At 43.2% G+C, this 25,000-nt stretch overlaps 1 protein-coding gene across 2 annotated transcripts in view; it reads left to right on the forward strand.

The window, feature by feature from the left end:
* Positions 1–3,336: 3,336 nt before the first annotated feature.
* LOC311123851 (interleukin-1 receptor-associated kinase 1-like) overlaps positions 3,337–25,000 on the forward strand; it is a 36,146-nt gene continuing 14,482 nt past the window's right edge. Inside the window, exons 1-7 of one of the 2 annotated variants that reach the window (XM_084198073.1) lie at positions 3,337–3,703; positions 11,530–11,697; positions 11,912–12,064; positions 13,891–13,973; positions 15,045–15,218; positions 21,049–21,113; positions 24,214–24,328. In XM_084198073.1, the coding sequence (XP_084054199.1) occupies positions 3,592–3,703; positions 11,530–11,697; positions 11,912–12,064; positions 13,891–13,973; positions 15,045–15,218; positions 21,049–21,113; positions 24,214–24,328 (870 nt within the window). In that variant the 5' untranslated portion in view covers positions 3,337–3,591. The remainder of the gene's footprint in view (positions 3,704–11,529; positions 11,698–11,911; positions 12,065–13,890; positions 13,974–15,044; positions 15,219–21,048; positions 21,114–24,213; positions 24,329–25,000) is intronic. The other variant, XM_084198072.1, reaches the window with a different exon arrangement.

The following is a 25,000-nucleotide window of genomic DNA, read 5'->3' on the forward strand; positions in this document are numbered from 1 at the left end:
AGAGCGACTTACAGTTAGTGAATACATATTTTTTTTTTATACTGGCCCCCCGTGGGAATCAAACCCACAACCCTGGCGTTGCAAACGCCATGCTCTATCAACTGAGCTACATCCCTGCCGGCCATTCCCTCCCCTACCCTGGACGACGCTGGGCCAGTTGTGCGCCGCCCATGAGTCTCCCGGTCGCGGCCGGCTGCGACAGAGCCTGGATTCGAACCAGGATCTCTAGTGGCACAGTTAGCACTGCGATGCAGTGCCTTAGACCACTGCGCCACTCAGGAGTGAATAAGGTCGAGCAACCTATCGGTTCCAAGTGGAACAACATCTACTTTTATTTTTTCAGATTGAAATAACATCATTCTCTATGACTGTAATTTACAAATTGATACGAGCTATTGATAAGAGTTAGCTAACTGAGTAAGTCGTTTTAATAAGGGGATTGTAACTATAAATGACAATTATTTTAGATCAATTTTACCTTATGACCGCTGGACACGTGAAAAAAAGTCACATGGCAGCAAACTGAAGCGTATCAACTTTTCCACAGGGAAGTTTATGAAATGCTGGCCTTGTAACTTGCAATGATGACATTTGGAGACCCAAGGTATATTATTCTGTAGCCATGCGCAAATGACAGTATAGCGCGCCAAACCTACTGAGTTGATTTATGATTTCTAGAATGTTTGAATTATATGCCCAGACTTTTCACTGTATTTTGTTAAAAATGTGTATTGTTTTAAATATTAGCCACGATCGGTAGCAACCATCAGTGATACCCACATAAATGTATAACTGTCACTTTAGTGTTAGTTTCCTTACATTTTGCATCATTCCGTTACATAGTTAGTTTACTTTTCTTTCCTATGTCACGTTTGTGTAGGTGTTCCTGAGGATCGCTAGCAATAGTGGATCATATTAGGCTAACGTACAGTACCGGTCAAAAGTTTGGACACACCTTCTCATTCCAGGATTTTTCTTTATTTTTACTACTTTCTACATTGTAGAATAATAGTGAAGACATCAAAACTATGAAATAACACATATGGAATGATGTAGTAACCAAAAAAGTGTTAAACAAATCAAAATATATTTTATATTTGAGATTCTTCAAATAGCCACCCTTTGCCTTGATGACAGCTTTGCACACTCTTGGCATTCTCTCAACCAGCGTCGTGACAGCGTCTCTTCAACCTCAGGAGGCTGAAGAAATTTGGACTGTCACCTAAAACCCTCAAAAACTTTTACAGATGCACAATTGAGAGCATCCTGTCGGGCTGTATCACCGCCTTGTACGGCAACTGCACCGCCCACAACCGCAGGGCTCTCCAGAGGGTGGTGCGGTCTGCCCAACGCATCACCGGGGGCACACTACCTGCCCTCCAGGACACCTACAGCACCCGATGTCACAGGAAGGCCAAAAAGATCATCAAGGACATCAACCACCCGAGCCACTGCCTGTTCACCCCGCTATCATCCAGAAGGCGAGGTCAGTACAGGTGCATCAAAGCTGGGACCGAGAGACTGAAAAACAGCTTCTATCTCAAGGCCATCAGACTGTTAAACAGCCATCACTAGCACAGAGAGGCTGCTGCCTACATACAGACTTGAAAATCACTGGTCACTTTAATTAGGTTTACATATCTTGCATTGCCCATCTCATATGTATATACATTTAAGTCATTTAGCAGACGCTCTTATCCAGAGCGACTTACAGTTAGTGAATACATATATATATATATTTTTTTATACTGGCCCCCCGTGGGAATCGAACCCACAACCCTGGCGTTGCAAACGCCAGCGTCTGCTAAATGACCAAAAAAATAAATAATGTGTATGTGACAAATACATTTGGTTTGATTTGATTTTGATTTGATGAGGTAGTCACCTGCAATGCATTTCAATTAACAGGTGTGCCTTCTTAAAAGTTAATTTGTGGAATTTCTTTCCTTCTTAATGCATTTAAGACAATCAGTTGTGTTGTGACAAGGGAGGGGGGGGGTATACAGAAGATAGCCCTATTTGGTAAAAGACCAAGTCAATATTATGGCAAGAACAGCTCAAATAAGCAAAGAGAAACAACAGTCCATCATTACTTTAAGACACAAAGGTCAATATGGAACATTTCAAGAACTTTGAACGTTTCTTCAAGTGCAGTCGCAAAAACCATCAATCGCTATGATGAAATTGACTCTCATGAGGACCACCATAGGCATGGAAGATCCAGAGTTACCTCTGCTGCAGTGGTCTAAGGCACTGCATAGTGGTGCTAACTGTGCCACTAGAGATCCTGGTTCGAATCCAGGCTCTGTCGCAGCCGGCCGCGACCGGGAGACTCATGGGCGGCGCACAATTGGCCCAGCGTCGTCCAGGGTAGGGGAGGGAATGGCCGGCAGGGATGTAGCTCAGTTGATAGAGCATGGCGTTTGCAACGCCGGGTTGTGGGTTCGATTCCCACGGGGGGCCAGTATAAAAAAATATGTATTCACTAACTGTAAGTCGCTCTGGATAAGAGCGTCTGCTAAATGACTAAAATGTAAATGTAAATAAGTTTATTAGAGTTACCAGCCTCAGAAATTGCAACCCAAGTAAATGCTTCACAGAGTTGAAGTAACAGACACATCTCAACATCAACTGTTCAGAGGAGACTGTGTGAATCAGGCCTTCATGGTGGAATTGCTGCAAAGAAACCACTACAAAATGACACCAATAAGAAGTAGAGACTTGCTTGGGCCAAGAAACACAAGCAATGGACATTAGACCAGTGGAAATGTGTCCTTTGGTCCAAATTTGAGATTTTTGGTTCCAACCGCCATGTCTTTGTGAGACGCGGTGTGGGTGAACGGATGATCTCTGCATGTGTATTTCCCACCGTAAAGCATGGAGGAGGAGGTGTTATGGTGTGGGGGTGCTTTGCTGGTGACACTGTCTGTGATTTATTTAGAATTCAAGGCACACTGAACATTGATTATTTTCCATGAAGTCACTTTAATAATGTTTACATATCTTGCACTACTCATCTCATATGTATATCCTGTATTCTATAATATTCTACTGTATCTTAGTTCATGCTGCTCTGTCATTGCTTGTATATATTCTTAATTCCATTCCTTACTTAGATTGTGTGTATAGGGTATATGTTGTGAAATAGTTAGATATTACTTGTTAGATATTACTACACTGTCGGAGCTAGAAGCACAAGCATTTCACTACACCCGCCCTGCAATAACATCTGCTAAACACGTGTATGTGACAAATACAATTTCATTTGATTTGATTTGAAGGGAGAAGTAGCCCATCACGTGGTGGGCTAGGGGGCGTGGCACCCACGTTTAAATTCTGATTGTTGGCGACAGCGGAAGTTTCTAGGCATACTTGAAGCTGGGAAATAACTTATTGAATCGCAAAAACTAACGGTTTTTATTAGACTTTTATTTATTTTTTATCACGGACAACCACGCTATCGTCATCGGCTTGATTGAGTAACGTTTCGCTTTCTAGCGTCATAATTCTTACCGTAGTAAATTTGAAATGCCAAAAAATGTTAGAGCTAGCTTGCTAGCTACGTAACGCGTTGGCTAGCAAGGTCTAAAGATGTCGTCCTGGGATATCAGAAAGGTGTACTTGTACAAGTTACCACCAGTTGTCCTGTGCGAGTTCTCCGGTGTTATGGACAGTATCTCCGACGTGGACTGGGACAGATTCGGTAAGAAATGGCACTGACCGACATGCTAGTTAGTAGGAAATATAGTTTTTTTTTAAATGTAGCTCAGTTGGTAGAGCATGGCGTTTGCAACGCCAGGGTTGTGGGTTCGTTTCCCACGGGGGACCAGTATGGGGGGGAAATGTAGTCTCTGGATAAGAGGGTCTGCTAAAATGCCAAAAAATGTAAATGTTTAAAAAACTCTGTGCTAGTAGGAGCAGGTGCTGTTGGGCGGCAGGTAGTTTAGTGGTTAAGAGCGTTGTGCCAATAACCGAAAGGTCGCTGGTTCTAATCCCCGAGCCGACTAGGTGAAAAATCTGTCGATGTGCCCTTAAGCAAGGCACTTAACCCTAATTGCTCCTGTAAATCGCTCTGGATAAGAGCGTCTACTAAATGACTAAAATGTAGGATAAGCTATGGTGTCCAAGTTGATGACGTATCTCGTCCGAACAGCCGAATAAACCCGAAGTCCAAGACGAAACAAAAACGTCACAAAATGTCGTCAGAATATATGCGGAAACTGTTCGGAATAGTTGCGGTTGGGAAGCATGCAGACGGCCCCTCGTCCGGGCTTGAGCAACAGTAGGGATTCACTTGAATATTACATCAATCATGCCAGTCAGATGCAAAATTGCATTACAAATTGCAAATCTGACAGATTTATTGCGTGATCTTCGATCATTTATGACTATTTCGAGGAAGTATATACCGGCCTACGTAAACTCAAAATGGACAAACACACTATTGCCCCTTTTTTGTCGTTTTTCAAGCCAAGGTCTTTTAAGGCCAGGCACCACAGGCTAATAGGGATTTTTTGTTTCTTTACTCTCATCAGACTGAAACTTTACCAGTTTTAAAGTATACATAAATACAAGATAATGTAGTATTACATGGGGTATATATATACCCCAAACGGATTCTCGTAAAAAAAAAGTATTATTATTATTTAACTCTGCTATGTCTGGGACTATATCTGTGTATGCTCTTCCATTAGCATCCCCATTGACTGTAGCCCTCTCTGAATCTCTGCAACTAAAGTGTGGGGGCGGGGGGGGGGGGGGGGGGAAGTACTTATGTCTGTCGACATTACAGTCATAACTGCAGGACTAAATATCAGCATGTTACCCTATGTAAATATCAGCATGTTACCCTATGTAAATATTAGCATGTTAGGCTCTGTTGTAGGCGGCCGCGACCGGGAGACCCGTGGGGCGGCGCACAATTGGCCCAGCGTCGTCCAGGGTAGGGGAGGGAATGGCCGGCAGGGGATGTAGCTCAGTTGGTAGAGCATGGCGTTTGCAACGCCAGGGTTGTGGGTTCGATAAAATAATGTATGCGCTAACTGTAAGTCGCTCTGGATAAGAGCGTCTGCTAAATGACTAAAATGTAAATGTATGTAAATCAGGGGTGTCAAACTCATTTTAGCTCAGGGGCCACATGGAGGAAAATCTATTCCCAAGTGGGCCGGACCGGAAAAATCATGGTATATATAACTTAAAAACAACAACTTCAGATTGTTTTCTTTGTTTTAATACGATCAACATAAAGCTGGAGCCTGAGGACAGTGTGTCCAAAATAGTACAAGCACAACATCACTATTAATCATAAAACACGTCAAGTTTATTTGAAAATTCTAAAGAAAAAGAACACACAAACACACAATGCCTCAGTGATTAACAGAACTGTTTCACAGATCACAGAACTATATCAGGGTGTAATTTCTCAGGCAGAAATGTAGATAAAAATAATGAAATCCTGTTCCCCAAACAAGTGCAAGAACCACAGAGTCAAGAATAGGTTAAATATACAAATAAAATAAAATCAATTAAAAACAATAGCACATCAACATAAAAACATATAAACATAAAGCTGGAGCCTGAGGACAGTGTCCAAAAGCACAACATCACTATTAATCATAAAACACCTCAAGTTATTTGAAAGTTCTGAGGACAAAGAACACACAAACACACAATGCCTCAGTGATTCACAGAAGTATATCACAGATCACAGAACTATATCAGGGTGTCATTTCTCAGGCAGAAATGTAGATAAAAATAATGAAATCCTGTTCCCCAAACAAGTGCAAGAACCACAGAGTCAAGAATAGGTTAAATATACAAATAAAAACAATTAAAAACAATAGCACATCAACATAAAAACATCAACATAAATCTGAAAGCGTTGCTCAAACTCCCGTAACAGTCCCGTTATTTTATCTTTGAATCGCTTCATGTCTGCCACGTTGGGTCGCGCACACATTTTTCAGACAGGGGATGTGAGCTGCATCACCACCGGCAAGTTGCGTCTCCCACAATGACAGCTTCAACTTGAAAGAACGTATGCTGTCATAATACTGCGTGACAACTTTGTTGCGCCCTTGCAGCTGTTTGTTCAAGTTATTCAGGTGCTCTGTAACATCCACCATAAATGCAAGGTCCTGCATCCATTCTGCGGAATGAAATTCTAACACTGGTTTGCCCTTTTCTTCCATGAACTGTTCAATTTCTTCTCGTAAATCAAAGAAACGCCTCAGCACAGCACCTCGGCTTAACCATCTTACCTCAGTGTGGTATGGCAGGCCATAGATGTGGTCTTTCTCTCTGAGAAGGCTGTCAAACTGACGGTGATTCAGGCTTCTGGATCGGATGAAATTAACAGTTTGGATGACCACCTTCATGACGTTATCCATCTTTAATGACTTGCAACAAAAAAAAGCCTCCTGGTGCAAAATACAGTGAAAAGTCAAAAAATCACGTCCTCCATTTGCAGATTGCACTTTCTCTCTGAACTTTGTCACAACGCCTGCTTTTTTTCCCGATCATTGAAGGCGCACCATCTGTAGCCAGGCTGACAGCGCGGGACCAGTCCACTCCGACCCTGTCCAGCGCGCCAACGAGTGCGGTAAAAATATCAGCTGCTGTCGTTGTATCTGTCATCGGCACCAACTCCACAAACTCCTCGGTGACGGTCAATGTGTCATCAACTCCGCGGATGAAAATGGCCAGTTGTGCAACATCTGTAATGTCCGTGCTTTCATCAATTGCAACCGAAAACGCAATAAATGACTTTACTTTTGGCTTCAACTGGCTGTCCAAATCCACTGAAAGATCGGAAATCCTGTCTGCAACTGTATTTCTTGTCAGGCTGATATTTGCAAAATCCTGCCGCTTTTCAGGGCACACAATCTCCGCTGCCTTCATCATGCATGTTTTTACAAATTCACCCTCACTAAATGGTTTTGAAGCCACTGCGATTTCATTAGCAATGAGGTAGCTAGCTTTCACTGCAGTGTCACTGATGTCTCGGCTGTGAGTAAACACAGACTGCTGTTTCTTCAGACCCGCCAACAGTTCATTCACCTTCTCTCATCTCCGCTGTCCTTGAAAGTTGTCATATTTGTCGGCATGAAGACTCACATAGTGGCGACGAAGGTTATATTCTTTCAGCACTGCAACATGCTCTGAACACACCAAACATACAGCTTTCCCATTCAATTCCGTGAATAAATAGGATGACAATTTTTCTTGGAACACTCTGCACTCTGTGTCCACTTTTCTCTTTTTTGACAGAGACATATTGGGGCAATGAGGGTGCCAAAGCACATAATGTTAAAAGTAGAAGCCGTAATAAATATCGCGGGCAAAACAAAGTAGCTCATTGGCTGCACGTGCTTGACCTACTTGCTCTGCCCCGGTATAAACAGTTTGCTTGCTTAACACAATTGCTATTGCGCCATCCAGTGGACGCAATTGGAACAGCAGTTTATTTTATAGAAAAATGGCAGCGCATTTTTATACTTTACAAAAAAAACATTTTTTTTTATTTATTTATTTTTCTCTCAAAATCATCTCGCGGGCCGGATTAAACCCGTTTGCGGGCCTGATCCGGCCCGCGGGCCGTACGTTTGACACCCCTGATGTAAATGTTACCCTATGTAAATATCAGCATGTTACCCTATGTAAATATCAGCATGTTACCCTATGTAAATATTAGCATGTTACCCTATGTAAATATTAGCATATCAGCATGTATTTACTCAGTAATGACAGAAGGCTACAGCCCTATGACACCGTAGGCCTATGTGATAGTCTCGTTGTATGGGTATGTTTTCCTATCGCTCTGTCTATTTACTTTGATTACATTTGCTGGAGCAAGGAAATAAATATTATTTATACACAGCAAGTCACCTGACAATAATGGGCTACTCTCCCTTTTTATTGACCTGTCACGTCTCTGATATGAGCTGAGACTCAGGGAAGGAATCCCTTTGTTGATTTTCTTTAGAGCTGCATAACCAAGTCCAAGTTCGTGGGCTAGAAGAACCATCCTCACATTTATATCGAATGCCACATCTCCCCTGGAGCCCTCCTGCAGCCTGGAGGAAGTGGAAACACTCCTCCTAAATGCATCACGATCACCTTCAGTGTGCACATTCTATCATGACAGAATCCCTGGTTGGTGGGGGTCTATAGTGATTTTCAGTCCAGTGTTTAGACACTAAGGGCAAATCAAATCATGTACATGTTGGTTTATTTGTGACATGTGGAATAAAAGAGACTGTTGGCTGGCTGCTGTCTGGTTGATTGCTGCTAGCTGGCTGCTGTCTGGTTGATTGCTGCTAGCTGGCTGCTGTCTGGTTGATCGCTGCTAGCTGGCTGCTGTCTGGTTGATCGCGGCTAGCTGGTTGATTGCTGTCTGGTTGATCGCGGCTAGCTGGTTGATTGCTGTCTGGTTGATCGCGGCTAGCTGGTTGATTGCTGTCTGGTTGATCGCGGCTAGCTGGTTGATTGCTGTCTGGTTGATTGCGGCTAGCTGGCTGCTGTCTGGTTGATTGCTGCTAGCTGGCTGCTGTCTGGTTGATCGCTGCTAGCTGGCTGCCGTCTGGTTGATCGCTGCTAGCTGGCTGCCGTCTGGTTGATCGCTGCTAGCTGGCTGCCGTCTGGTTGATCGCTGCTAGCTGGCTGCCGTCTGGTTGATCGCTGCTAGATGGCTGCCGTCTGGTTGATCGCTGCTAGCTGGCTGCCGTCTGGTTGATCGCTGCTAGCTGGCTGCCGTCTGGTTGATCGCTGCTAGCTGGCTGCCGTCTGGTTGATCGCTGCTAGCTGGCTGCCGTCTGGTTGATCGCTGCTAGCTGGCTGCCGTCTGGTTGATCGCTGCTAGCTGGCTGCTGTCTGGTTGATCGCTGCTAGCTGCTAGCTGTCATCTTCATCTCAACTAATGTGCGTCTCGGCGCGCTGCTGCCGGCCTCCTCCTTTCCCTCCTCTACCTGTACTGCCACTTCCTGGATCGGCTGATCAGGCTCATGTTTTCTATCATTCACTGCTTTTCTCGCATTGGCCAACTGAGATCGCCTATTTTTATTCACATACAGTAGGTATTTTCTTTGAGAATTTCTAATTTTGTCTCTCTTTACGTGGATTCTTCGCGGGAGATATTTTCAAACAAGGAAATGCTGAGGCATTTTAACCAATCAGGTTGCCGGAAAGGGCCTTTTAAATGCCGGTAACCAATCGGATGTCAGGAAATTACTCATTTTTCAGCACGAAGCACTACATCTACAAAGAATATAGCCATGTATGGACTAACTAACGATATGCTCCGGAAAACAAGCTTTTGAATGATATGATTCAACGTGAAGATTTTTTAAAATAGCGGTTTAAGTTCATCATGAAACATGCTAACAAGAACAAAATGTATAAATAATAATATAATCTGCCATTTAGCAGACGCTTTTATCCAAAGCGACTTACAGTCATGCCTGCATACATTTTTTTTTTTGTGTATGGGTGGTCCCGGGGATCGAACCCACTACCTTGGCGTTACAAGCGCCGTGCTCTATCAGCTGAGCTACAGAGGACCACAACGTATGCAGAGGAGCACAATGTATGCAGAGGAGCACAATGTATGCAGAGGAGCACAATGTATGCAGAGGAGCACAATGTATGCAGAGGAGCACAATGTATGCAGAGGAGCACAATGTATGCAGAGGAGCACAATGTATGCTAGGTGTAGTTGACGGCGATGGGAAAAAATGATACAAATCAAGTATTTATATACATTCTGATTTATTTGTACATTTTGTGAAATTATAGAAGTTGTAGATGGAAGCAAAATCACAATTTTTTGCCTGTGGTGCCTGGCCTTAAGGGATTATGTTTTGCCTGTGGTGCCTGGCCTTAAGGGATTATTTTTTGCCTGTGGTGCCTGGCCTTAAGGGATTATGTTTTGCCTGTGGTGCCTGGCCTTAAAGGATTATGTTTTGCCTGTGGTGCCTGGCCTTAAGGGATTATGTTTTGCCTGTGGTGCCTGGCCTTAAGGGATTATGTTTTGCCTGTGGTGCCTGGCCTTAAGGGATTATGTTTTGCCTGTGGTGCCTGGCCTTAAGGGATTATGTTTTGCCTGTGGTGCCTGGCCTTAAGGGATTATGTTTTGCCTGTGGTGCCTGGCCTTAAGGGATTATGTTTTGCCTGTGGTGCCTGGCCTTAAGGGATTATGTTTTGCCTGTGGTGCCTGGCCTTAAGGGATTATGTTTTGCCTGTGGTGCCTGGCCTTAAAGGATTATGTTTTGCCTGTGGTGCCTGGCCTTAAGGGATTATGTTTTGCCTGTGGTGCCTGGCCTTAAGGGATTATGCAGCAGTGGTGGGAAAACTACCCAATTGTCATACTTGAGTAAAAGTAAAGATACCTTTAGTAGAAAATGACTCGAGTGAAAGTCACCCAGTAAAATATTACTTGAGTAAAAGTCTGAAAATATTTGGTTTTTAATATACTTAAGTATCAAAATTAAAAGTATAAATAATTTCTAATTCCTTACATTAAGGAAACCAGACCGCACATTTTCTTGTTTTGTTTTATTTTACGGATAGCCAGGGGCACACGCGAACATTCAGACATCTTTACAAATTAAGCATTTGTGTTTCGTGAGTCCGTCAGATCAGAGGCAGTAGGGATGACCAGGGATGTTCTCTTGATAAGTGCATGAATTTGACGATTTTCCTGTCCTGCTAAGCATTCAAAATGTAACGAGTACTTTAGGGTGTCAGGGAAAATGTATGTAGTAAAAAGTACATAAATGTCGTTTTAAAATGTAGTGAAATAAAAGTTGTCAAATATAAATAAAGTACAGATACCCTCAAACTACTTAAGTAAAAAATACTTTAAACTACTACTTAAGTACTTTGCACCGCTGGTATGCAGCACACTCGTCCAGCCGAACTGAAGCATGCTGATGCATCACGTATCAAAATAGCAATTCTAAATTTGACACTCTCATTGCCCCCCCATAAAATAACTCCTCACTTGCTAAATAATGAATGAGTTGCTTGCCGAAACCCTCTCGCTTCTTCCTCTCAGGTATAGCCTCTCGCTAGCTAGCTAGTAGTCATGCATGCGCCGTTGGGGATAGCCAAGCTAAAGCAGAGAGGAAGAGGTGAAGCCAGTATCTTTCAGTATAGATAATATTTGCTTAAAGTTGATTTCCATTGACTATGAACACCAAATAAAGTTGTAAGTATCTTTGCTTTGAACGGTATTGCTAGCTAGCTAGCTAGCTAGCTCAGTAAAAAAGCCATTATACAGATGAGACAGTTAACTAGCTGGATACATTATGAGCAGGACCCACAGTTTTTCCTGGCCACATGACCTAATAAGGAATAACCTCTGGGGCCCTAAGTATGACCCTGTAGGGCCCAGAGTTTTTCCCGATCAGGAAGAGCAGAGCGAACAACAGTAGTGCTGCTGTGACTGTAACTGAGGTGTATTATGGTGTGATTTGATCTCTAAACAATTATTGATTTCTATACCATTTTGTTATTGGTCCTCCATGGCAGCGTCCCATGTGTTGACGGACCAGACTGACAGACGTCTGGCTGAGAGGAGAGAGCGACGGACAGACTGGGTGATGAACCACTGGGCTCAGAGGAATGGAACAGTGGGAGAACTACTGAACGTGTTGGAGAAGCTGCAGCTGTTCAGAGCCAGAGACATCATCCTGGACTGTGAGTTTGACACAGACCTGGGCAGAAGGACGGACGTGTGCGTGCACAGACAGACAGACAGAGACAGACGGACGGACGCGTGCGCGCGCAGACGGACAGGACGGACGGACAGGACGGACGGACGGACGACCGACCGACCGGGAAGAATCATTGTTCTTTATAATGGATGCTTCTGGAAGATGACTGTGTAAAGGCTTCTGTTTTGTTAATATAGGGAAGCCCAGTGGACAGCGGCCCTCTTCCACTCCACTTGCTGCCCCGTCGCAGGTTAAACTGGAGCCTCCCGTTCCCCCCTCTCACTTCTTCAACCCCCCTCCTAAAGCCCATCCTGCCAGCACTCTGACCACGAAGAGACTCTCTCCACCTGGTAACGTCTCTTCTCACTATACACTGCGCATACTATGCTTACAACACTGATTATTATAACACTTCTTACAAGATTTAGGCAGGTAGCTTAGTGGTTAAGAGCGTTGTGCCAGTAACCGAAAGGTTGCTGGTTCTAATCCCCGAGCCGACTAGGTGAAAAATCTGTCTGTGTCACTTAACCCTAATTGCTCATGTAAGTCGCTCTGGATAAGAGCGTCTGCCAAAAATTTTTTTTAAATAAATAAAATACAAAAATTCCACACTGCTTGTAATATGATTCTAACAAAGGCTTATAAAGTCTTATCATATTTTACACCATAGAATTACATATAGGATCTCTGTGTTTATAGGATCTCTGTGTTTATAGGATCTCTGTGTTTATAGGATCTCTGTGTTTATAGGATCTCTGTGTTTATAGGATCTCTGTGTTTATAGGATCTCTGTGTTTATAGGATCTCTGTGTTTTTAATATGTTCATAACACGGCTGTAAGGTATTTTATCATATTATTCACTGCTATCGTTGGTCCATGTAACCCAGTTTAAATTCACTGCTATCGTTGGTCCATGTAACCCAGTTTAAATTCACTGCTATCGTTGGTCCATGTAACCCAGTTTAAATTCACTGCTATCGTTGGTCCATGTAACCCAGTTTAAATTCACTGCTATCGTTGGTCCATGTAACCCAGTTTAAATTCACTGCTATCGTTGGTCCATGTAACCCAGTTTAAATTCACTGCTATCGTTGGTCCATGTAACCCAGTTTAAATTCACTGCTATCGTTGGTCCATGTAACCCAGTTTAAATTCACTGCTATCGTTGATCCATGTAACCCAGTTTAAATTCACTGCTATCGTTGATCCATGTAACCCAGTTTAAATTCACTGCTATCGTTGGTCCATGTAACCCAGTTTAAATTCACTGCTATCGTTGATCCATGTAACCCAGTTTAAATTCACTGCTATCGTTGATCCATGTAACCCAGTTTAAATTCACTGCTATCGTTGATCCATGTAACCCAGTTTAAATTCACTGCTATCGTTGATCCATGTAACCCAGTTTAAATTCACTGCTATCGTTGGTCCATGTAACCCAGTTTAAATTCACTGCTATCGTTGGTCCATGTAACCCAGTTTAAATTCACTGCTATCGTTGGTCCATGTAACCCAGTTTAAATTCACTGCTATCGTTGGTCCATGTAACCCAGTTTAAATTCACTGCTATCGTTGGTCCATGTAACCCAGTTTAAATTCACTGCTATCGTTGGTCCATGTAACCCAGTTTAAATTCACTGCTATCGTTGGTCCATGTAACCCAGTTTAAATTCACTGCTATCGTTGGTCCATGTAACCCAGTTTAAATTCACTGCTATCGTTGATCCATGTAACCCAGTTTAAATTCACTGCTATCGTTGATCCATTTGACCCAGTTTAAATTCACTGCTATCGTTGATCCATTTTACCCAGTTTAAATTCACTGCTATCGTTGATCCATTTTACCCAGTTTAAATTCACTGCTATCGTTGATCCATTTTACCCAGTTTAAATTCACTGCTATCGTTGATCCATTTTACCCAGTTTAAATTCACTGCTATCGTTGATCCATTTTACCCAGTTTAAATTCACTGCTATCGTTGATCCATTTTACCCAGTTTAAATTCACTGCTATCGTTGATCCATTTTACCCAGTTTAAATTCACTGCTATCGTTGGTCCATTTGACCCAGTTTAAAGTGCTGTGCTATCGTTGGTCCATTTGACCCAGTTTTAAAGTGCTGTGCTATCAGATCGGTCTATGCTCCACCTTCACTCAGACTGTCTCTCCCTCCAGGACTGAGGGCTCTGCCCAAACCTGGCCCTCCACCCACAGAGCTGAAATCACAGGACCACAGAGGGGCGTCTATAGACCAACAGGTGACGGAAGCCATTCAGTAGCAATCCATCAATCAATCAAATGTGCTCCGAGTTTACCAAACATTAGGAACACCTTCCTAAAATTGAGTTGAACTCCCCCACCCCCCTTTGCCCTCAGAACAACCTACATTTCTTCAATCTTTTGTCTTGGCCTTTCACCCTCTGAATGGCACACATACATAATCCATGTCTCAAATCCTTCTTTAACCTGTCTCCTCCCCTTCATCTACACTGATTTTGAAGTGGATTTAACCGGTGACATTAATAAGGGATCATAGCTTGGATTCACCTGGTCGGTCTATCGTGGAAAGAGGTGTTCTTAATGTTTTGTATACTCGGGTGTATTTTTATAAAACCCTTTTTTAGTCTTGACAGATCAGATCGGATCTTTTGCCAATAATTGGGCGATACATCAAAAGTGGCCTGCTTGTGTAAACGCAGCCTTTGAAAGAAAAGCGGTGTGAGAGAGGAACTATAGTCGCTATTGTTAGATTCAGATGTAAAAAGCAGAATGAAATAGTTGACTTCAGGAAATGGTTGTAAAGTAGACCGAAACAATAAAACAGAACTAACACATATTTAGAACGGTTTGATTTCTCTGGTAGGCAGTCGGTCTCGACAATGACTACTCATTCATGGTTACTAATACCGGTAGTAGATGTAATTTATGTTCTATACCAAAGTATCTTTCTCATTAGTCTGTGGGTGGTTGTGTCTGTCTCATTAGTCTGTGGGTGGTTGTGTCTGTCTCATTAGTCTGTGGGTGGTTGTGTCTTTCTCATTAGTCTGTGGGTGGTTGGGTCTTTCTCATTAGTCTGTGGGTGGTTGTGTCTGTCTCATTAGTCTGTGGGTGGTTGGGTCTTTCTCATTAGTCTGTGGGTGGTTGAGTCTGTCTCATTAGTCTGTGGGTGGTTGTGTCTGTCTCATTAGTCTGTGGGTGGTTGGGTCTTTCTCATTAGTCTGTGGGTGGTTGGGTCTGTCTCATTAGTCTGTGGGTGATTGTGTCTTTTTGGAGGGTTGGGATCAAAGCAGAGGAAAATTGATCAATAAAGTCTTGTTCTTCTTCATTAGTGGTCTGACTCCAGGGGCCCCCTGCTGTCCAGTGCTATGTGTTGGCCGTTTGAGGAAGTCCAGAGGGGAACAGAGGACTTCTCCCAGGCCAGGCAGATAGGAGAGGGGGGTTTTGGACATGTGTACCGGGCTACCATGAGGAGTACTGACTACGCTGTCAAGAGGCTGAAAGAGGTATGCGACATGGGACTGCTCAGTCCTCTTCAGTGGTATCATGGAGGAAGATGGTTGATGTGAAGATATCTTGTGATGTAACCGTTTCAATCAAATCAAAGTATGTGTTGTGTAAGCAGGATACAACAGGTGTAAAACTGTCCAGCGAAATGCTTACTTACGAGCTCTTTCTCAACAATGCAGTGTTCAATATATAGGTAAGAAAGTAGAAAAAAACAGAATGGATCTTAACCCTTTTTACAATCGTGGGAATTGGCTTATATGGATGGGGCTACATTCAAATGTTTCTTACTGAAATATGAAAAGCATATGCGTTAACCATGTATTAATTGACATTTTGAACAGTTTGTAGATTATGGGAAATTTAATAGACCCAGGGTGAGGACACAAACGTTCACCTGCCAAAAGACTGAATCCAAACATTACACTGGTGATTTTTATGTGCATTTTACACTCACCGAACAGTTGATTAGTTACACCCCATGGAGTACAGCCTGGATTCTTCTGGGCGTTCTACAAGGTGTCGGGAAACGTTTCATAGGGATTTTGGGCAATGCTGACTCTATCGCATTACGCAGATTGGACGGCTGTACATTCACGCTGCGAGCGTCCCGTTTCATCTCATCCCAAAGATGCTCTATTGGGGTGAGGTCTGGGGACTGTGCAGGCCACTCAAGGAAACTGAACTTGCCGTCAGGTTCCGGGTGCCGTTTTTTTCGACTCAATTGTCCAGTGTTGGTGATCACGTGACCGTTGGAGCCGCTTCTTCTTGTTTTTAGCTGATTGGTGTGGAACCCGGTGTGGTCGTCTGCTGCAATAGTCCATCCGTGACAAGGACCAACGGGTTTTGTGTTCTGAGATGCCGTTCTGCACACCACTGTTGTACTGCGCCGTTATTTGTCTGTTTGTGGCCCACCTAGCTTGCACCATTCTTGCCATTCTCCTTTGACCTCTCATCAACGAGCTGTTTTCGCCCACAGGACTGCTGCTGACTGGATGTATTTTTTTTTTTTGTCGCACCGTTCTCGTAAAACCGTAGACACTGTAGTGCGTGAAAAGCCCAGGAGGCCGGCCGTTTCATCAATAAAATACGATTGTGTTCGTTGTCCGTAGCTTATGCCTGCCCATACCGTAACCCCACCGCCACCACTCACCCACACGACGCCATACACGTGGTCTGCGGTTGTGAGGCTGGTTGGACGTCCTGCAGAATTCTCTAAAATGACATTGGAGGCGGCTTATGGTAGAGAAATGAACATTCAATTCTCCAGCAACAGCTCTGTTGGACATTCCTGCAGTCATCATGCCAATTACACGCTCCCTCAACTTCAGACATCTGTGGCATTGCGTTGTGTGACAAAACTGCACATTTTAGAGTGGCCTTTTGTTGTCCCCAGCACAAGGTGCACCTGTGTAATGATCATGCTGTTTTTAATCAGCTTCTTGATGTGCCACACCTGTCAGGTGGATGGATTATCTTGGCAAAGGAGAAAATGCTCACAAACGGGGATGTAAACAAGTTTGTCCTCAATTTGACATAAATGAGCTTTTTGTGCGTATGGAAAATTTCTGGGATCTTCTATTTCATCTCATGAAACATGGGACCAACACTTTTACATGTCGCGTTTATATTTTTGTTCGGTGTATATAAGTTTTTTTTTTTTTTTATACGTTTTGTTTGTTTGTTTACGTGATCCAGGCCTAAAACTAACACCCGCCACCTGACAAATGCGGGTCGATTTTGGCATTGGGCGGGTAAGAGGTCTATTTCACTGTCCACGTTGGCGGGGGGTGGTCAGGGCTCCACGGTGCGAGCATTTCATTCGCGTTTGTGAATAAAATAGTCAAGTTTGATCACATTTATAAGTGATATGCTGCAGTAGTAGCTGTTTGCAAAGTATTTCTGTCGTTTTTGTTTCATAGCTGGTCAAATAATCGCGCGCAAAGTACGATTTTATGAATCCTGTACATCCCACCTCGCACTTAAACTCTGCCGGGGGGCTTTGTGCACATGAAGGGCTGAGTGAAAGATGCATTTTTAGAAGAGCTTCTCATAAAATTAAAATTAAATATATATTATTATTATTATTAAAATATGGTCTACTTTACTTCAAACGAAGTGAGACTTTGTCCTCGTGTTTCTTGGCTATTTACATAGTTTTTGTTCACAAGCCAGGTTGTTTTTCCAGTGTTTTGAGTTTCAACTGTTAGAGGAAAGAAGACAATACTTCTACTAGTCGGACTCGATCTCACTTGACTTGAGTCACGTTACCATAGTAACACACTTACTGGGGCAGGTGAAAATGTTTGTCTCATCTGTGATATTTTGGTTAAAAGTTATAAGCAATATACCACATTTACTTCTTACTAGTAATACATTTATTGTTTTAGAAACATTTACAAAGCATGCTCATAAAAAAATATATATATATATTTTTAAGAGAAACAGCTTTTGTTGTCATAGAAAGGAGACATGAGTGCATTCAGGTGCTGCGGTATATTTCCTTCACAATAGACAAACATGGGCTCATTCTGTTCAGAACAACCCAGGGTATGACGCCATGTCACCTTGTAACTGTAAATCCGACCTGGTGATCATAAACGTTGACACTGTATATGATATGAGTATTATGATATGGAAATGTGAAGTGCACATTTGTTGCTTGTATGACATCAAAGTGGTATTTAGTCTAATCCTCAATTTCTCATCTTTCAGAATACATCAAGTACTCATTAATGGACAGCATTTCCCTCACTCAGTGTTATGTGAATTATTCAACAAACTTATTTCAGTGTCTCTGTGCGTCTCCCAAAAGGATCAAGAAACGGACAGAGTCCCGGTCTGCGTAGTCAGATGTTTATTCATTGAGAATTCTGCCATCACAATTTTCATAGTCCATCTTTTATATATACTCACACGTCATACAAAAAATCCCTCCCCTCTTTAGGCGGGCTGTAGTTTTCCACTTTAAAACTGCTCTCCTGACCATCAGTTCACACACACACACACACACACACACACACATACACACATACACACATACACACATACACACATACACACATACATACATACATGCACTCTTCCAAGCCTAACAGTCTCTCTCCTCCCTAAATTCCTCAGTTATCTTGGTTTCCCAGTTGTCTGTAGCCAGTTCTCCTTGTCCTTTGTTGTCTGGCCTAACTCTTACTCACATTGCTAAATAGTAACACAATGTAATCTCAACTTGCCCTACACTCACACATTTCCAGGTAGTTGATTCTAACACATCTCGCACGGTTTCGGAGTGTAATAATTAGTCACTACTAAGAAAGTACTAATCATACTTAAAACAAGAACATTTCACAACTATATTTAAGGGTGGAACATTTTAGTCATTACTTTTAACCTGTGTATATATTTTAATTTCTAAATCACTCAAGACAACAAAACATTTACAGAAGTTGCCCAATTAGCGGCAGGGATGTGGGCAACTTCTTGTTGCGTGTGCTGCTCAGGTTCAGAATGACTGTCAGTCACAACCCGTATACGAGAACCAGTGTAAAGGGTTAAAGAGCACTGAATCAATACTAGGTCAGATATCTAAAAATATACAACATCTAAGAATAAAAACACAAAGTAAAACACAGGAGAATGTACACTATACAAGGTCAGTACCTTTTTATAGTATGTTATCAATGTGCAGGGATACAATGGTAGTAGGGGTTAGATACTTTTGTTAATGTAGTGTATGTGGACACCTGCTTGTCGAACATCCCATTCCAAAATCATGGACATTAATATGGAGTTGGTCCCACCTTTGCTGCTATAACAGCCTCAATTCTTCTGGGAAGGCTTTCCACTAGATGTTGGAACATTGCTGCCATTCAGTCACAAGCATTAGTGAGGTTGGGCACTGATGTCGGGCGATTAGGCCTGGCGTTCCAATTCATCCCAAAGGTGTTCGATGTGGTTGAGGCCAGGGCTTTGTGCAGGCCAGTCAAGTTCTTCCACACCGATCTTGACAAACCATTTCTGTATGGACCTCGCTTTGTGCACGGGGGCATTGTCATGCTGAAACAGGAAATGGCCTTCCCCAAACTGTTGCCACAAAGTTGGAAGCACAGAATTATCTAGAATGTAATTAATTGTATGCTGTAGCATTAAGATTTCCCTTCACTGGAACTAAGGGGCCTATCCCAAACCATGAAAAACTGCCCCAGACCATTATTCCTCCTCCACCAAACATTACAGTTGGCACTATGAATTCGGGCAGGTAGCGTTCTCCTGGCATCCGCCAAACCCAGATTTGTCCGTCGGACTGCCAGATGGTGAAGCATGATTCATCACTCCAGAGAACGCGTTTCCACTGCTCCAGAGTCCAATGGCGGCAAGCTTTACACCACTCCTGCCGACGCTTGGCATTGCGCATGGTGATCTTAGGCTTGTGTGCAGCTGCTCGGCCATGGAAACCCATTTCATGAAGCTCCCTTCAAACAGTTATTGTGTTGACGTTGCTTCCAAAGGCAGTTTGGAACTCGGTAGTGAGTGTTGCAACTGAAGACAGACGATTTTTACGCGCTTCAGCACTCGACGGTCCCGTTCTATGAGCTTGTGTGGCCTACCACTTCACGGCTGAGCTGGTGTTGCTCCTAGACGTTTCCACTTCACAATAACAGCACTTACAGTTGACCGGGGCAGCTCTAGCAGGGCAGAAATGTGACGAACTGACTTGTTGGAAAGGTGGCATCCTATGACGGTGCCACGTTGAAAGTCACTGAGCTCTTTAGTACGGGCCATTCTACTGCCAATGTTTGTCTATGGAGATTGCATGGCAGTGTGCTCGATTTTATACACCTGTCAGCAACGGGTGTGGCTGAAATAGCCGAATTCACTAATTTGAAGGGGTGTCCACATACTTTTGTATATACAGTGCATTCAGAAAGTATACAGCTATTTTCAGGTCTCTCCAGAGATTTACGATCGGGTTCAAGTCCGTGCTCTGGCTGTGCCACTCAAGGACATTCAGAGACTTGTCCTGAAGCCACTCATGCTTTGTCTTGGCTGTGTGCTTAGGGTCGTTGTCCTGTTGGAAGGTGAACCTTCGCCCCAGTCTGAGGTCCTGAGCGCTCTGGAGCAGGTTTTCATCAAGAATCTCTCAGTACTTTGCTCCGTTCATCTTTCCCTCGATCCTGACTAGTCTCCCAGTCCCTGTCGCTGGAAAAACATCCCCACATTTTATTTTTATGCCAACATTTCTTTATCTGTTTTCACTTCTTCAGTATGGGGTATTGTGTGTAGATTTGAGGAAACCTTTTTAAAATCCATTTTTTTTAAATTAAGGCTGTAACGTAACAATGTGGGAAAAGGGGAAGGAGTCTGAATACTTTCCCAATGCACTGTATAGTGTATGTATACGTAGGCAGGGGTAAAAGTGACTGGTCAGCAGGATAAATAATAATAGGAACAGCAGCGTGAGAGTGACATTGTGCTTGTGAATAGAGACCTGCGAGTATGAGTCAGTGCGGGTAGTCCGTGGATGTCAGTTAGCTGTTCACAAGTCTTATTGCTTGGAGATAGAAGCTGTCTCTGCGCATGTTGGTCCAAGACCTGATGTTCCGGTACCGCTTGCCAGACGGTAATGGAGAGAATAGTCTGCGGCTGAAGTCTTTTGGCAATTTTTCCGGGCCTTCCTCAGACACTGCTCGGTATAAATGTCGACTGATGATTTACTTTTATTATTTCTGTTTTTAAACTGGTCAGTAAATGTCATTTTGAATGATTTTTAAATAAAAGAAAGCCAGTAAAATGCTGTTTGTTATATGGGATCTTGTTCGTGTCTCTTTGTAGAACTCTCTACTAGACTGGAGCGTGGTGAAGGAGAGCTTCAAGACCGAAGTGGAGAAACTATCACAGTAAGCTGACAGTCCGTTCTTAAACTCTTGTTTTAGAACCTCTCCTTCTTTATCTCTGACATCTCACTTTAACATCGTTCTGCTTTCAATTCTTCTTGGTTGTCTCTCTTTTCTAAGAAGTTATCTGTGTAGGAAATAGGCCTGGCCCCTACAAAAAAAAAAAAAATCTTGGTCAACCAAGAGTCGTGTGTTCTTTCGACCAATCGACTGGTCGAAATTTTTAAACAGATTTTTTTCCTTTATATAGACACACCCTATGTGTTTTAGTAAAATCAACTATATGTAGGCTACTGAGCTTGTTTGATGCTTTAAGATTTTTAAATAATGAAGACCCAAATGACTCAAGAGGGAGCGAGAGATCAAGATGGCATAACCAGAAGAAAAAAAAAGCTGTTCCCGAACCACCACCCTCACTTTGCTGCTGGCCTTTGCAGATTCTGCCATTACTTTTCCGAAGTTGCCTGTAATAGAATACACCTGGGACCGGCCACCTTTTCCATTTTGCCATTTTATCTTACCAATTCTACTGATCTGTTATAATTTTCATATGCACATTTTCGTGGAACAGTTACAAAGACTTTTTATAAAATAAATGTATCTTAAAATGATTGTCATGTGATTTAATGTAAATTCTATCTAAACGAAGATTGTAGAAATCTAAAAGTATATAAAAACTATAAAAATAGCCTAAATAAAGCGCACCAATAATAACATTGCACCTGCAGGTAGAAAATATTGGTGATAAAAAATAAATCACATTGGCTACGCATGGCCTGTCTGCAATGAACTTGAAACATTGTATCAACTATCAACCTGGTCCAGCCCAAGGGCTAACGAACTTGCAACGTTGTATAAAATATTCTGGACCCTCAGTTTCCTGCGCCAGTGAGCCCCGGACAGACACAGCTGTATTTGTGCAAGAGATGAAGTAAACAGGTTTCCACCGGATCAGAGCATGACATATTTTTTTTCTCCTTTCACGCTGAATGGCTATCGAAAGGGAGATGGCTAGAAAGATTTTGCAAATAGGCTAAATTGAGGAACTATTGTCATTTTTCAATGGATGTAAAAACAGACTTTTGTTTACTTGCTGTTTTGAGGCGAAGAAAAAATTACTCTGAGAAGCTCCACAGGTCATTTAGTGGTCTACTTCTATGCGTAATCAGGTGCGCGTCCTTACTCAACGTTGACAGGAGCGCTACAAACAAAAGACAACGACTAAATTGACAGAACTCGTAAATGGAATTAAATAAACCAAAACTTGTTTCTCACAAGTGTAGCCGAGATTGTGTAGCCGAGGTTGTGCGCTCTGCAAACAACGTGTCCACTCCGACAACGAGAGTTGTAAAAGACTGGAATAATAATAATAATATATTGAATGCATTAACAGAAATTACGGTAACCAAACGAACATTGTAGATGATAAATGATGGTAATTAATGGTAAATATACTACAGGTGGTACTGGTGAGCCTCCGCAGTGGATTAGTCCACTCAGACGTGCGTCAATCAAGACGTGCCATAAAACTTTTTATTTGTTTATTTTTTTTAAACTGCTCGACTAAAACATTCTCGGTCGACCAACAGCCTATCGACCAAACAATCGACCAGTCGACTAAATGGGGTCAGCTCTAGTAGGAAAGTACCAGTCGACTAAATGGGGTCAGCTCTAGTAGGAAAGTACCGGTCGACTAAATGGGGTCAGCTCTAGTAGGAAAGTACCGGTCTGCCCTACTCCACATACATCATATTGTGTGCCATACCATCATACAGAAGCCTGACCAAGAAAAGCCCAGGTGGAGAATCAGAAGTTCCCTATATACTGTCCTCTTCAGCCTTCTGTTGCTTCTGCTGGTCTGCTGTGGTGAGTCTCTCTCTTCTGCTGGTCTGCTGTGGGGAGTCTCTCTCTCTTCTGCTGGTCTGCTGTGGTGTCTCTCTCTCTTCTGCTGTGGTGAGTCTCTCTCTCTTCTGCTGGTCTGCTGTGGGGAGTCTCTCTCTCTTCTGCTGGTCTGCTGTGGTGAGTCTCTCTCTCTTCTGCTGGTCTGCTGTGGTGAGTCTCTCTCTTCTGCTGGTCTGCTGTGGTGAGTCTCTCTCTCTTCTGCTGGTCTGCTGTGGTGAGTCTCTCTCTTCTGCTGGTCTGCTGTGGTGAGTCTCTCTCTCTTCTGCTGGTCTGCTGTGGTGAGTCTCTCTCTCTCTCTCTCTTCTGCTGTGGTGAGTCTCTCTCTCTCTTCTGCTGGTATGCTGTGGTGAGTCTCTCTCTCTCTTCTGCTGGTCTGCTGTGGTGAGTCTCTCTCTCTTCTGCTGGTCTGCTGTGGGGAGTCTCTCTCTCTTCTGCTGGTCTGCTGTGGTGAGTCTCTCTCTCTTCTGCTGGTCTGCTGTGGTGAGTCTCTCTCTCTCTTCTGCTGGTCTGCTGTGGTGAGTCTCTCTCTCTTCTGCTGTGGTGAGTCTCTCTCTCTCTTCTGCTGGTCTGCTGTGGTGAGTCTCTCTCTCTCTCTCTCTCTCTTCTGCTGTGGTGAGTCTCTCTCTCTTCTGCTGGTCTGCTGTGGGGAGTCTCTCTCTCTTCTGCTGGTCTGCTGTGGTGAGTCTCTCTCTCTTCTGCTGGTATGCTGTGGTGAGTCTCTCTCTCTTCTGCTGGTCTGCTGTGGTGAGTCTCTCTCTCTCTCTCTCTTCTGCTGTGGTGAGTCTCTCTCTCTTCTGCTGGTCTGCTGTGGTGAGTCTCTCTCTCTCTCTCTCTTCTGCTGTGGTGAGTCTCTCTCTCTCTTCTGCTGGTCTGCTGTGGTGAGTCTCTCTCTCTCTTCTGCTGGTATGCTGTGGTGAGTCTCTCTCTCTCTTCTGCTGGTCTGCTGTGGTGTCTCTCTCTCTTCTGCTGTGGTGAGTCTCTCTCTTCTGCTGGTCTGCTGTGGTGAGTCTCTCTCTCTCTTCTGCTGGTCTGCTGTGGTGAGTCCCTCTTCGGCCAAGCAGGTCGTCTTCCTCCTATTGTTGAATAAAGCACTGCTCCACCTGTACGACTCCCCCCCCAAGAAATTACAAGTCAAAAGTGTCTTCTTCATTGTAAGACACGGACAATGGGCAGAAAAATAACTGTGCCTTTCCACTCCCAGATACAGACATCCCAATATAGTGGACCTTGTGGGCTACAGTATCGGACGAGGAGCCCACTGTCTGCTCTATGTCTTCATGCCCAACGGCTCTCTGGAAGACCAGCTGCACAACCAGGTCAGTCTATTTTTATCTTTTAAAACTAAAGAACATTGACGGGGACAGCTACAGTCGGAAGTTTACATACACTTAGGTTGGAGTCATTAAAACTCGTTTTTTTCAACCACTCTACAAATTTCTTGTTAACAAACTATAGTTTTGGCAAGTCGGTTAGGACATCTACTTTGTGCACGACACAAATCATTTTTCCAACAATTGTTTACAGACAGATTATTTCACTTATAATTCACTGTATCACAATTCCAGTGGGTCAGAAGTTTACATACACTAAGTTGACTGTGCTTTTAAACAGCTTGGAAAATTCCAGAAAATGATGTCAGGGCTTTAGAAGATTCTGATAGGCTAATTTGACATAATTTTAGTCAATTGAAGGTGTACCTGCGGATGTATTTCAAGGCCTACCTTCAAACTCAGTGCCTCTTTGCTTGACATCATGGGAAAATCAAAAGAAATCAGCCAAGACCTCAGAAGAAAATTGTAGACCTCCACAAGTCTGGTTCATCCTTGGGAGCAATTTCCAAACGCCTGAAGGTACCACATTCATCTGTACGAACAATAGTACGCAAGTATAAATACCATGGGACCATGCAGCCGTCATACCGCTCAGGAAGGAGACAAGTTCTGTCTCTTAGAGATGAACGTACTTTGGTGCGAAAAGTGCAAATCAAT

This window comes from Coregonus lavaretus (assembly GCF_964263955.1).
Source record: "Coregonus lavaretus genome assembly, contig: HAP1_SCAFFOLD_421, whole genome shotgun sequence".
Taxonomy (NCBI): Eukaryota; Metazoa; Chordata; class Actinopteri; order Salmoniformes; family Salmonidae; genus Coregonus; species Coregonus lavaretus.